The following is a 13,821-nucleotide window of genomic DNA, read 5'->3' on the forward strand; positions in this document are numbered from 1 at the left end:
TTTTCTAGAACATATAACGCTTATGAACCTTCTCCATTTACTGAAAAATGTTGCTGTCATCCTTTCTTTACACCTCTCCACCATCACCTTCTCCAACATGATCGTTTTTTTCAATTGATTAACAAGTTCTTCTTTTGTTGGTATTTCCTTCACCAGCCACTTCTGAAGAATAGCCCTTTTACTTATCATTGCTATATCATGGAAAAGATTCAGTAACTTGTCTCCCCCTTTCTCTCCCTCCTCTCGATGCTCATAGTGAAATAACCAGACCATTGGTTCTAACTCTACATTTCTATTCCAGATTTTCCTCACTACCCCTTAGACTTGTTTCCAAAATATTTCAATCCTTTCGCACTGCCATATCCCATGATATAGATCTGTTTTTTCCGTACCACAATTTGGACAACTCATCATCTTATCTGGATGTCTTGCATTCAGTATATTAAATCCATAGATAGCTCTATGTATGATCCTGAATTGGGTATCTCTTAAGTTCTCATTCACAATCTTCTTTCTCATCACCATCCAACCATTCAAAATCTTCTCCTCCACTTCTTGATCTCCCAACTGCTTTGCCCACCCTTCCAACATTCTTCCTGATATGTTAGGGACTAACACTTGTCTCATATTTCCATAAAGACTTGATATATTTGTGGCATGGATGTCCCTTAATATGATCGCATCCATCTGATTTGCCTCATATTCGTTATTTATGTTGTATAGTTTCTTCATTATCCCTTGTTTCACCTGTTCAAACTGGAGAGTCTGGAATGGGCGCAAGTCATACTTTGCTCTCAACTCCTCACACGTCATCCATCTCCGTTCTGTATCATGCATCAGGTTTTTTAGCGTTCCAATCCCTTTTTCCCTCCATTCTTTAAAGAGATAATTTTCCCTTCCCTGTGGAAAGTCAGGACAAGCCCATATATTAAGGAATTTGGAGATGTTCCAGGCTAACCCGAACTTTTTCCTAACCGCCTTCCAAGTCATCACTGTGTCTCTACAAATCAGTGAGTGTTTAATGTTGGGCGGCAAATTTGGAATGGAGGTATGTAGGATTGAACTCAGGTCCCAAGGTTTACAAAATTCTGCCTCTATATCCCAGTCAGAATACCTACTTGTTCGTCTAATCCAATCGACTACATGTCTTAATATACAGGCCAAATTGTACCCCCTGATGTTAGGTAGTCTGATCCCTCCATTTTCTGTTGATAACATTAGCTTTTTGGCACTAATCATCGGCTTATATCCCTTCCACAAAAAACGTGAGAACGCTTTTGTCAATCTGTTCACATCCGAGTGTTTAAGAAGCAATGGGATTGTCTGCATTGGATAGAGAAGCTTGGAAAAGCTCATCATTTTTATTAGATGATTTCTTCCCAGAAGAGTCAACGGCAAATTTGCCCAACCTTACAGTTCACGTTCAATTTTCTCGATCAAAGGGGAATAATTTAATGAATATATGGTTTTTGTATCCCTCCCAACCTGTACTCCCAAGTATTTAATTGTATTTCTACCTATTGGAATGTCACATAATGCACCACTCTCCCCCTCCGCTCTCTTTCCGTCCAAGAAGAGAATTTCACATTTGTTTTTGTTACGTCTAAACCCTGCTAACCTCCCAAACTCCTCAATTTGTTCTATGACTCTACTTAATTGTGTTTTAGGTTTGCTCATGAACAGGATTATATCATCAGCAAATAAGGCTGAGTGCAATGACTTCCTCCCTACCTTGATCCCTTCAAACCACCCCCCCTCATTCAAACGTCTAGCCAGTGGTTCAATAGCCAAGTTAAACAATAGTGGTGACATCGGGCATCCTTGCCTGGTTACCTTCAACAAAGGAAAATGTTTTTGACAGAAATCCCGGGGTACTCACTCTTGCCTGAGGATTTGCATAAAGGACCCTCACAAAATTCCTAAAAGCTCCGTGTAAGCCCAGGTGATCTAACACCTGTTCCAGCCATGACCACCTCACATTGTCAAAGGCTTTCTCCGCGTCCAAGGTGATCAAGGCTGGATTCCCCTCCCCCCCTTCTCTCGTCTGCTTTACTACATCAATTGCTAGCATTACTTTCCTAATGTTTGTCACCACTGAACGTCCTTTAACAAAGCCAGCCTGGGGGAGATCTATAATCTCTGGCAATACTGCCGCTAACCTATTTGCCATCAACTTCGCTAAATTTTTTTAGCTCTTGATTAATCAGCGAGATGGGCCTATAACTATATAACTAGATGGGTCTTCTAAATTCTTTCCTCCTTTAGGAATGAGCTTTATATAGGCTGTATTAAGTGTACCCGATATTCTTTCCCCGTCCATTATCTTATTGAATAACTCTGTCAGTATAGGTGAGATTTGATCCTTCATAATTTTGAAAAAACTGCCGCTAAAGCCATCTGGTCCTGGGGCCTTTGTCATTTTTAACTCTCCTATAACCTGTAGCACCTCCTCCTCCGTCACCTCTTTATTCAGAGCCTGTAAATTTTCCTCCGTGAGCGTAGGCATTTTTGTTCCTTTTAACCACTCATTTCCTTCTCTCCTATCATCTAACCCCTAATCTTTATATAAACCTGCATAGAAGTCTCCAAGAATGTCGTTTATCTCTTTGGGATCTGTCGTTTTACTCCCCACAGCGTTTCTCAGTGTCATAATATGTGTCATCGGTCGTCGTCCCCTTGCCAGATTTGCCAATAACTTACCTGCCTTGTTCCCGAAACGATTCAACTCTGCCTCTTGTTGTGTCCTTCTTTCCTTTCTACCCAGTTCTCAAAATTGCCCTTCGCCTCCACCCACTTTGCTTTTGTCACCCTTGATGGTTTTTTTAAGAAGTCAGTATATGCTTCCCTGACTGCCCGGCTAGCCTCCTGAAACTTTACTTGTGCCTGTTGTTTCACCTTTGTCGTATATCCTATCACTTTTCCTCTCAAAACTACCTTAGCCGTCTCCCAATACAATAGTGTTTCCCCACTGTGCTCCTGATTCGTCAATGTATAATCCACCCACCATTCTCTCAGTATTCTATGGAAGTTCTCGTCCAAAGTCAAGAATGAGGGGAAGCGCCATATATAATCCTGTCCTCTCTGGACTTTGTCAGCTATACTGACTACCACTGGGCTATGATCCGATATTACCATAGTCTCTATAACTATCTCTTCTACCCTCTACAATAAATTCTCACTTGTCAGCCAAAGGTCAATCCTTGACCAAGAGTTGTGTGGGTGGGAATAGTGTGTAAATTCTCTCTCTTGCGGGTGATATAATCTCCAGCAATCCTGTTGTGTAGTTGTATTTAACAATGCTATCAGCGAGCCCTCCGTGTTCCTCCCCTGCTTCCCCTGACTCCTCCTGTCTTCTTCCTGAGAAACCACTGTATTGAAGTCTCCCCCCACCAATTTACATATATCCCCATCCAGCAAAACCTTACTAGCTATATTTTAAAAAAAACCTCTTTGTTCCGTATTGGGTGCATATATATTATGGATACTAAAAGTGCCTTGAGTACCTGAAATCTTTATATGTATGTATCTTCCTTCTTCATCTGAATCTTGTGTTTCCACCTCGTGTGCAAAGTTTTTATTGATCAAAATAAGAACCCCTGCTTTCCTACCGTTTGAGGCCGACCCATATACCCTTCCCACCCACATCTTATTCATACGGAAGAACTCATCCTTTTGCAAGTGCGTCTCCTGTAATAAAGCAATATCAACCTTAAGCTTCTTGAGATGACGTAGTATCATATTTCATTTGTGCGGCGATCTGAGTCCCTTAACATTCCACGTAATGAGCTTAACCATAATCCCCAAAATCAACAGTTCCTTTTTCAGGCCGTGTCGCATGGATTCCCCAACTCTCTTCCCCTCCCCTCCCCTCCCCCAACTGTATATAACACCTCCCCTCCCCAACTGTATATAACCCCTCCCATCCCCAACTTTACAAATACAATTAACGTCTTCCATTTTTTCTGAGATGATTGAGACTCCTTTCAAACCCCTGCTTCAAGTCAAGTTCTCCATGAAGCCACCCCACTAAGTCACCTCTCCCCCTCTATTGGCTATTAACTCCTTGTCCCTAAACAGCCTTTATAAATTTATCAAGCTTCTAAAACCGTCATTAAGAGAAGAAAAAGAGAGAGAGAAGAAGGAAAAAAAAAAAAAGCATTAGTAAACGATAAAAGGGAAAAAGTGATAAGCATGAAAAAGAGAGAGAGAAAAAGGGAGCAAAAGAAAAAGAGATAGAGAAGAAAGAGAGAAGGAGGTAGGCGAAACTTTAGAGAGTTAAGGCACATTTGTCATCATACGGCTCCATTCAGCAGTCTCAAATTAAGTCCTTGTCTTGCCTGCTTGTTCATGAGCTGCTGCCTCTTCCTCCTCTTTTCCCAGCTGAAGTCGCCATCTGTCGCTTTTCCTTCGGACTGGCTGGTCTGGATCTCGATTGACTCCACTCTGGCTCGTTGTCGGGTCTAACTGCAGATGTTATGTTTGCAGGATCTGCATGTTTCGGATCAGTGAAAGTCCCTTCTTTTCCATTCCTTTCCTGTCGCCGTGTTCTCCCGTCCTGTAGTATCTCTCGCTCCGCCTCTGAAGGATCCCGAAAAGTCTTTGTGACCCCATCTGCTCCTCTTACTCTTAGTATTGCTGGGTATAAAAGCTGAAATTTAATGTTTTTGTGATAGAGGGCAGTGCAGATCTGGCTAAATGCTTTTCTTTTTCGTGTGACTTCTGCCGAATAGTCGCCAAATAATAGAATCTTGTGTCTTTGAATGCATAGTGCCTGTTTCCTATTCCTGAAGGCCCGTAGAATTTCTTCTTTATCTTTGTATTCCAGGTATTTTATAATAACCTGTCTTGCTCTGGACATTTTACCTTGCTTGGGGGTATTATCATTGTTACTGTGACCATCTCTTTGCTCCCTTATGGGTCCCACTCTGTGCGCTCTTTCTACACGGCAGCTATGTGGTAAGCCTAAAGCCTGGGGTAATTCTTTTTCACAGATTGAGTCCAAATATTTTGTTGTCACTGTCTCAGGCAGACCCACCAGCCTTAAATTATTCCTCCTAGATCTGTTTTCGAGATCTTCTATTTTATCCTTCATAAGCTGAGCATTAGTGTTTAGCTCCTTAAATCTGCCCTCCAATCTTGTCAGATTCTCTTCAGCATCAGAAACTCTTTGCTCTACCTCTGTCAGTCTCATATCATGGTGCTCCACATCCTCCTGCAGCGCAGCCAAAGCCTTCTTCACTGAGGTTGCTATTGCCTCTCTGATGTCTGCTGTCAGATGATCTGCCACTTATTTTGCCAGCCTTTTGTAATCCAACTCATATCTTTCCCCTAAGCCCAATGTCTCTGTACCACTCTGCATACTCTGAATTCTTCTGTTATCTTGGCCCCCTGCACATTGCTGCAGCAGCCCTTGTGGTTCCTCTCCCTCCTCCCCCTCCTTCCCCCTCACTGTGGGTGCCATGTTATCTGCACTCACCCCCTCCTCCCTCTGCTCTGCTCTGGGCTTGAATGGTGTTCCTCCACTTCTGAGGAGATAACGATCCATGCACTGACAACTGGTAATTTAGTGCATCCTTTATATGTTGGTCTAGGGTGCTATTTGTTTCTGTAGATCGCTGTATATTGCAGGGGCTGTATGCAGCTGCTCCTTCTCCCTCCTCACATCTCAGCGCAGGAACAGGAAGTCTCCTACCAATATTTTTAATCGCTCATCACTAATCCTTACACGTTTCTGCCCTTAGTCATAGTGTGATTCACAAATGGTGCTGTATTTAAATCATGAGGAAACAATCACAACAGGTTAAAGAACCAATAGTGATTCTGCTTAGATAAATATATATATATATATACACATATTGCACATAAATATATATATATGTATATATTATATATATATATATATGTATATATATATAGTACATACCTAACGTTTGGATGCACCTTCCAAACGATCACAACAGGTTAAAGAACCAATAGTGATTCTGCATAAATATATATATATCTATACAGTCATATGAAAAAGTTTGGGCACCCCTATTAATGTTAACCTTTTTTGTTTATAACAATTTGGGGTTTTGCAACAGCTATTTCAGTTTCATATATCTAATAACTGATGGACTGAGTAATATTTCTGGATTGAAATGAGGTTTATTGTACTAACAGAAAATATGCAATCCGCATTTAAACAAAATTTGACCGGTGCAAAAGTATGGGCACCCTTATCAATTTCTTGATTTGAACCCTCCTAACTACTTTTTACTGACTTACTAAAGCACTAAATTGGTTTTGTAACCTCATTGAGCTTTGAACCTCATAGGCAGGTGTATCCAATCATGAGAAAAGGTATTTAAGGTGGCCACTTGCAAGTTGTTCTCCTATTTGAATCTCCTATGAAGAGTGGCATCATGGGCTCCTCAAAACAACTCTCATATGATCTGAAAACAAAGATTATTCAACATAGTTGTTCAGGGGAAGGATACAAAAAGTTGTCTCAGAGATTTAAACTGTCAGTTTCCACTGTGAGGAACATAGTAAGGAAATGGAAGAACACAATTACAGTTCTTGTTAAGCCCAGAAGTGGCAGGCCAAGAAAAATATCAGAAAGGCAGAGAAGAAGAATGGTGAGAACAGTCAAGGACAATCCACAGACCACCTCCAAAGACCTGCAGCTTCATCTTGCTGCAGATGGTGTCAATGTGCATCGGTCAACAATACAACGCACGTTGCACAAGTAGAAGCTGTATGGGAGAGTGATGCAAAAGAAGCCATTTCTGCAAGTACGCCACAAACAGAGTCGCCTGAGGTATGAAAAAGCACATTTGGACAAGCCAGTTACATTTTGGAAGAAGGTCCTGTGGACTGATGAAACAAAGATTGAGTTGTTTGGTCATACAAAAAGACGTTATGCATGGAGGCAAAAAAAAACACGGCATTCCAAGAAAAGCACTTGATATCCACAGTAAAATTTGGAGGAGGTTCCATCATGCTTTGGGGCTGTGTGGCCAATGCTGGCCCCGGGAATCTTGTTAAAGTTGAGGGTCGCATGGATTCAACTCAGTATCAGCAGATTCTTGACACTAATGTGCAAGAATCAGTGACGAAGTTGAAGTTACGCAGGGGATGGATATTTCAGCAAGACAATGATCCAAAACACCGCTCCACATCTACTCAGGCATTCATGCAGAGGAACAATTACAATATTCTGGAATGGCCATCCCAGTCCCCAGACCTGAATATCATTGAAAATCTGTGGGATGATTTGAAGTGTGCTGTCCATGCTCGGCGACCATCAAACTTAACTGAACTGGAATTGTTTTGTAAACAGGAATGGTCAAATATACCTTCATCCAGGATCCAGGCACTCATTAAAAGCTACAGGAAGCGACTAGAGGCTGTTATTTTTGCAAAAGGAGGATCTACAAAATATTAATGTCACTTTTATGTTGAGGTGCCCATACTTTTGCACCGGTCAAATTTTGTTTAAATGCGGATTGCACATTTTCTGTTAGTACAATAAACCACATTTCAATCCAGAAATATTACTTAGTCCATCAGGTATTAGATATATGAAACTGAAATAGCTGTTGCAAAAACCCAAATTGTTATAAAGAAAAAAAGATTAACATTAATAGGGGTGCCCAAACTTTTTCATATGACTGTGTATATATATATATATATATATATATATATATATATATATTTTCTTTCCCTCTTATGCAAAGAGTGGCTTTGCAGGGCAAAAAAATTAATTTGGACTACCAGATCTACAATGAGTGATTCCTAATAAACCAAACTATACAGTAAAGCTTTACTTCAGTGTGGAACAAAAAGAAAGAAAGACATTGGGGACATTTCATGAAGATTGGTGTTGTACACACCTATCTTTTTAAGAGGCATGTTGGAGTAGGATGTGCAGAATCACTGTGCCCGCCACATAATGGATTTAAAGCATCCTTTTAATGATGTGTACCTCTGTGCACCTCACCGGAAATTCTAATCCCATCATGGCCCGGATTGACATTTCTGGCATAAGTAATGCTCTACCCACATTGGCGAAGCTGAGGAGAACTAGCATAAAAATACCAAAAATTGCAAATGATTTGCTCAACTTAGCATTGCACAAAATAGTTGTCTCCCTAAAACTTCTAGAATTTGATAAGTTGCTGTTATTAATAAAAATATATTCCCCATACTGACTGATGACACCATGGAACTTCTAGACAATAAATGTAGAAACAGCTCTGTTCAAATTTTTGTCCGAGGCCATGTTAGAAGCCTGATATTTGTGGTATTATTTTCACATAAAGATAAAAAAAAGTAAATAAATCTAACAAATAAACAAAAAGTTGTGCCTTACTTGTGATGATGATAAGCCCTTGGCCCAATGCTAACTGTGGTAAACACTGCAAAGGCAAATGCTGGCAAAGACCACGTTGCAATAGCATAACCGTACCACTCCACAATTTCACCAAAGAAATTTGCTCCAGATACAAAGTTAAACATTCCTCCTATGAAGAAATTAATCATATTAACAAACCTCATATGAACAGCTTTGCATCATGTTTGTGAAACATCAAGTTAAGGCTACTTTACATGCTGCGATATCGGTACCGATATCACTAGCGTGGGTACCCGCCCCCATCTGTTGTGCGACACGGGCAAATCGCTGCCCGTGCCGCACAACATAGCGCAGACGCGTCACACATACTTACCTGCCCGGCGACGTCGCTGTAACCGGCGAACCCCCTCCTTTCTAAGGGAGCGGTCCGTGTGGCGTCACAGCGACGTCACTGAGCGGCCGACCAATAGCAGCGGAGGGCCTTCCTTCCTCATAGCGGCCGGGAGGCAGGTAAGGAGAGGTTCCTCGTTCCTGCGGCGTCACACACAGCGATGTGTGCTGCCACAGGAGCGACGAACTACATCGTTACTGCTGCAGTAACGATAATCGAGAATGGACCCAAATGTCACCGATGAGCGATTTTGCACGTTTTTGCAACGATGCAAAATCGCTCATCGGTGTCACACGCAGCAACATCGCTAATGCGGCCGGATGTGCCTCACAAATTCCGTGACCCCAACGACTCCGCATTAGCGATGTCGCAGCGTGTAAAGCCCCCTTTAGTCTACCATAAGAACAGACAAAATATGATACAGTGCCTTAAAAATTATTCCTGCCCTCTAAAGTTTTCCACATTTTTCATGTTATACCCACAAACGTAAATGTGTTTTATTATGATTTTATGTGATATATCAACACAAAGTACAAGTATTTCTGAAATGTAAAGGAAATCTCATATGGTTTTCTAAATATTTTAAAAAGATAAATGTGAAAATTGTTTTGTGCATTTGTAATTCACCCCCTGTAGTCTGATACCCCTAAATAAAATTTCGAGTGACCAATTGCCTGCAGAAGTCGCCTAATTAGTAAATTGAGTCCACCTCTGTGAATTAATTCTCAGAATAACTACAACTGTTCTGTGAAGGACTGAAAACTTAATGTGACAACATTAAGGATCAAACAGCATCATGAATAGTGATGGGCGAAAGGTTTGGGGTTCGTACCAAACACATAGTGTTCATGCACACGATCCCTAACACGAGCTTTCCTGGGAAGCTCGTGTTATAGTTTGGGTCCAATTCGTGTCCAGGGGCTATTAAAAAAAGCACATTATTAAAAAACATTATGATCATACTTACAGGTCCTGTGACACGTCCTGCAGACTCTGTTACCCAGCCGCTTCTGCTTCTGCGTCTGATCTTTGCTGTGCCCTCCTGTAAGCACCACTGACTAAAGGACCTTCCATGACATCATAGCCATGTGACCAGTCTGGTGTGAATGTTGTACAGACATTGGCTTACAGACTGGTCACATGGCTATGATGTCATCGAAGGTCCTGTTAACTGAACTTCGACTGTCACTGCGCAAGTGTCGCATCGTTATCACCCCTTACGGCCGCACACTGTCGTGAAAGGAGTGGTCGGCTGCATGTATTTCCATGCAGCTGAGGCGTTTATGTCCGGAGAGTTTCAGTCCATGACGGGTGATGCCGATGCGAGACTGCACGAGTCATACGGAAGTGGAACTCCCGCTTCAGTGTCAGCCTACTTCTCACTCTGTATAGACGCTTGTCTGTGCAGGGTGATGAAGCAGAGCTGACAATGTTCTCTCTGCTTCTCACTCTGCATGAATGCTTGTCTGTGCAGAAGAGTGATGAAGCAGAGCTGACATTGCTCTCACTGCTTCTCACTCTGTATAGATGCTGTCTGTACAGAGTGATGAAGCAGAGCTGACAATGCCCTACCTGTAGACTACGTCGAACTAAGGATTTCTTTTATAATAAAGATGGAGTCTCTAAATGTTTTTTTTTGTTCTGTTTCTAATAAAAAAAAATCTCTGTGTTGTGTTTTTCTTTTTTTACTGTTTACTAGTAATTCATGGTGACCATGTCTAATTTGGCATGACACCATGAATTTCTGGCTTAGTACCATCTGAGAATACAAAGCTGGTATTAACCCCTTTATTATTCAGCGTGTCACCACCATCAGAGCCACTGGACGAGCCGGGCAAAGCGCATGGAAATGGCGCTAAGAAACAACATGTCATTTCCAGGGGCGGCTGCGGGCTGCGGCTTTTAGCGTGATGGGCCCATAACGCTTGGGCCTTACCAAGCTGAGTACCAGCCCCCAGCTGCCTGGTTTTACCTGACTGGCAATCAAAATACGGAGAGAGGCCACAAATTTTTTTTTATTATTTTTTTTTTTTAAATCATTAACAAATAAAAATAAAAAAAAAATAATGGGCTTCCCTGTATTTTGATTGCTAGCCAAGGTAAAGCCAGGCAGATGGGGATGGCAGCCCATAGCCATCCGCTTTATCTGTGCTGAGAATAAAAAATACTGTGGAGCGCTACGTAATTTTTTTATAATTATTTATTTTTATACAACTATATATTGTGTACATATACACTACAGTTCAAAAGTTTGGGGTCACCCAGACAATTTTGTCTTTTCCATGAAAAGTCATACTTTTATTTATCAAATGAGTTGCATAATGAATAGAAAATATAGTTCAGACATTGACTAGGTTAGAAATAATGATTTTTACTTGAAATAATAATTTTCTCCTTTAAACTTTGCTTTCGGCACAGATTGATCCCTTTGCAGCAATTACAGCTTTGCAGACCTTTGGTATTGTAGCTGTTAATTTGCAAAGGTAATCTGGAGATATTTGACCCCATGCTTCCAGAAACCCCTCCCACAAGTTGGATTGGCTTGATGGGCACTTTTTGCGTACCATGCATTCAAGCTGCTCCCACAACAGCTCAATAGTTTTCAGATCTACATTTTTTAAATTTTTAGAAAATCATGTATCGCTTACTTTACATTTCACATTTACTTGCGAAACAGTGTTGGCACATCACATAAAATCTCAATAAAATACATTTAAGTTTGTGGGTTTAACATGAAAAAATGTGGAATAGTTCATGGGGTATGCCAAGTACAGCAAGATGATATTTCCAGCAGTCTCACAGGTAATGAAACAGGTCGAGTATGTGGACTTCTGCTGCATTCAAGATAGGGCTCTGTAGATCTCGTTCTTGGAATTTGCTGAAAGTCCCAGTGGTTGGACCCCCAGCGATCAGCAAGTAATCCAATATTTATTTATTTGAAGAGCCAAAAAAGAAGTACGGGTGTGCACTACCATCATGTACCTTGTGCTGGTGCCCGGGAGGAGTGAGACTAGGACGATCAGAGTCAGCCACTGCGCTGGTTCCTGGGTGCTTGTGGAAACGAGGTAAGAATCCATGAATTCCAAAGAAGAAATGAGATCACGGCACTCACAGGGAAATTCCAAGCTGTTCTTTATTCAAACCATGAAGTGGAGTAAAACAGCAGTAAGAGAGCCGGGTGCCAGTTTCCTCAGGATGACGGCCGTTTCGTACCTCCTGGTACTTCCACGGGTCCACTTCATGGTTTGAATAAAGAACAGCTTGGATTTTCCCTGTGAGTGCCATGATCTCATTTCATCTTTGGAATTCAATATTTATTTTTTTATTATGCATGCTTACATGCACCATCATATTCTGTAGCACTTTACAGACATCATCACTGTCCGGAATCACTATCCCATACAGGATAGCTTATTTTGGCAATAGTCGTTAAACTGGTGGTCCGAAGACAAAAGTAATTTCATTTAAATCCCTATCTATAGAGGCTGTATTAAAAATTCCAGACTGTTCCCTAACTACACAATCTAACAGTGTCTATGCCCGTCATGCAGGATACCTGTGACGTCAACAGCAGGGGCGGCGCTAGTTTCCTCCATGCCAGTTATAGACACCATTCTAATTATTACAGATCTGAGCTGATAATAGAGCAGGCACAGCGCAGGGATCACACAGTGCAGGGAGGGAAAGAGCAGGGACACCTAAGACAGAGCAGGGAGGTACACAGAGTGACAGACCTGCCCCTGAAATGAGCGTCATTATGATGGTGACACCCCAGTGGTCACGGGAGTCACAGTGGCATTGTTCTCCTTACCAGGATCAATGCTGTTGGCGAGGAAGAAAGCAGTCACTGTTTGAGAGCTGTAGTATGAGCTTTCCGGAACCGAGCGCTAGAACAGGACACTGGGGTGCTCGGCTACTGGGTGCTAACGGCCTGGTAGTAAAACCAGGAGGACAGGAGATTCTACGTTTCCTGGCCCACCATAGTTCCAGACGCAGCAGTAATATAGAGCCCGGGATCGCTCTAATACATGCGGGTCCCATAACCGGATTGCATTGCGAGTCACAGGGGACAGACATCTTCAAGAGAGAGGGAGAGAAGGGGATGCTGTGTTGCTCCAGGCCGCAGCGACCCTGTTACGTCACCACCGGAGTCCGCTCCAGAGACTTCTGCTTCGATTTCCAGGCGACGCCGTGTTCCTGCCGTGGATGATGCTGGTAATGGGAGAGGAGTCGATGCCAGCGGCACTGGTGGGTGCAGGCTCCGATCATCCACTGGGCTGGGTTATCCTGGGATCTGCAGTACCACTGACTGACTGTGGGTGGCATGTGTCTTCCAGCTGAAGTTGCCAGCGTTCAGCTACAGCCAATGGGAAGACACCACACCCTTCTTAGTTCCCCTCCTGTCTGTTGACCTCTGCTAGAGATAGTTCTGATTTCCTGGCTCCTGATCCGCCCTATTCTGTGATTCCTGTGTGCTGACTTCGGCATGTTTTCTGACTACCCTTCTACCTGCTGTTTTTGTACCTCACTGCCCGATCCGGATTTGACATCTGCTACGTTTTCTGATTATGTCCTTGCCTGCCGATTCTGTCCCTGTTCTGCTATTCCTGGTTTGACCCTGCCTGACGACTACTCTCATCGGACTGCAGCCTTCCACAGGTAGTGATCTCCAGGGTCCTGTGTAATTCCAATTCCCTGTATAGGGGTTAAAGGGTTTCAGGGTTCTGGGGGTCCTGCTTGGTGAGTGGCTTCCCTCTAGCCTGCCCATTACATCCCATCTGAGTCTGTTGATCCAGGCAGGCATTACAGACCCCCCACCAAATGCGCACTAAGGAAGACCTCCAACCTGCCAGGCAAGGAAAGACCCAAGCTGCTTTTGGGCTGACCTGACGACCGTATTCCTAGACCATACCACCCGACCAGTAAAGGTAAAAAGGAAACTACCAACCTGTGTAGTCCAGTTACTGTCGTTGCCCCAGTCCTGCACCCCATTGCACTACTACCCACATCATCCTCCCGGGGCCTGCTCCGCCTGTGGGGAGCGACAACAACTCAGCTGCATCAACACCAGCCCCAGCGAGGATCCCTGCTG

General features: G+C 42.8%; 1 protein-coding gene across 1 annotated transcript in view; it reads right to left on the reverse strand.

The window, feature by feature from the left end:
• Nucleotides 1–13,821, reverse strand: part of SRD5A2 (steroid 5 alpha-reductase 2) — a 164,192-nt gene that overhangs the window by 10,344 nt on the left and 140,027 nt on the right. Inside the window, exon 5 of the mRNA XM_075338181.1 lies at nt 8,357–8,507. Coding sequence (XP_075194296.1) covers nt 8,357–8,507 — 151 coding nt within the window. The remainder of the gene's footprint in view (nt 1–8,356; nt 8,508–13,821) is intronic.

This window comes from Anomaloglossus baeobatrachus, chromosome 3, assembly GCF_048569485.1.
Source record: "Anomaloglossus baeobatrachus isolate aAnoBae1 chromosome 3, aAnoBae1.hap1, whole genome shotgun sequence".
Lineage (NCBI taxonomy): Eukaryota > Metazoa > Chordata > Amphibia > Anura > Aromobatidae > Anomaloglossus > Anomaloglossus baeobatrachus.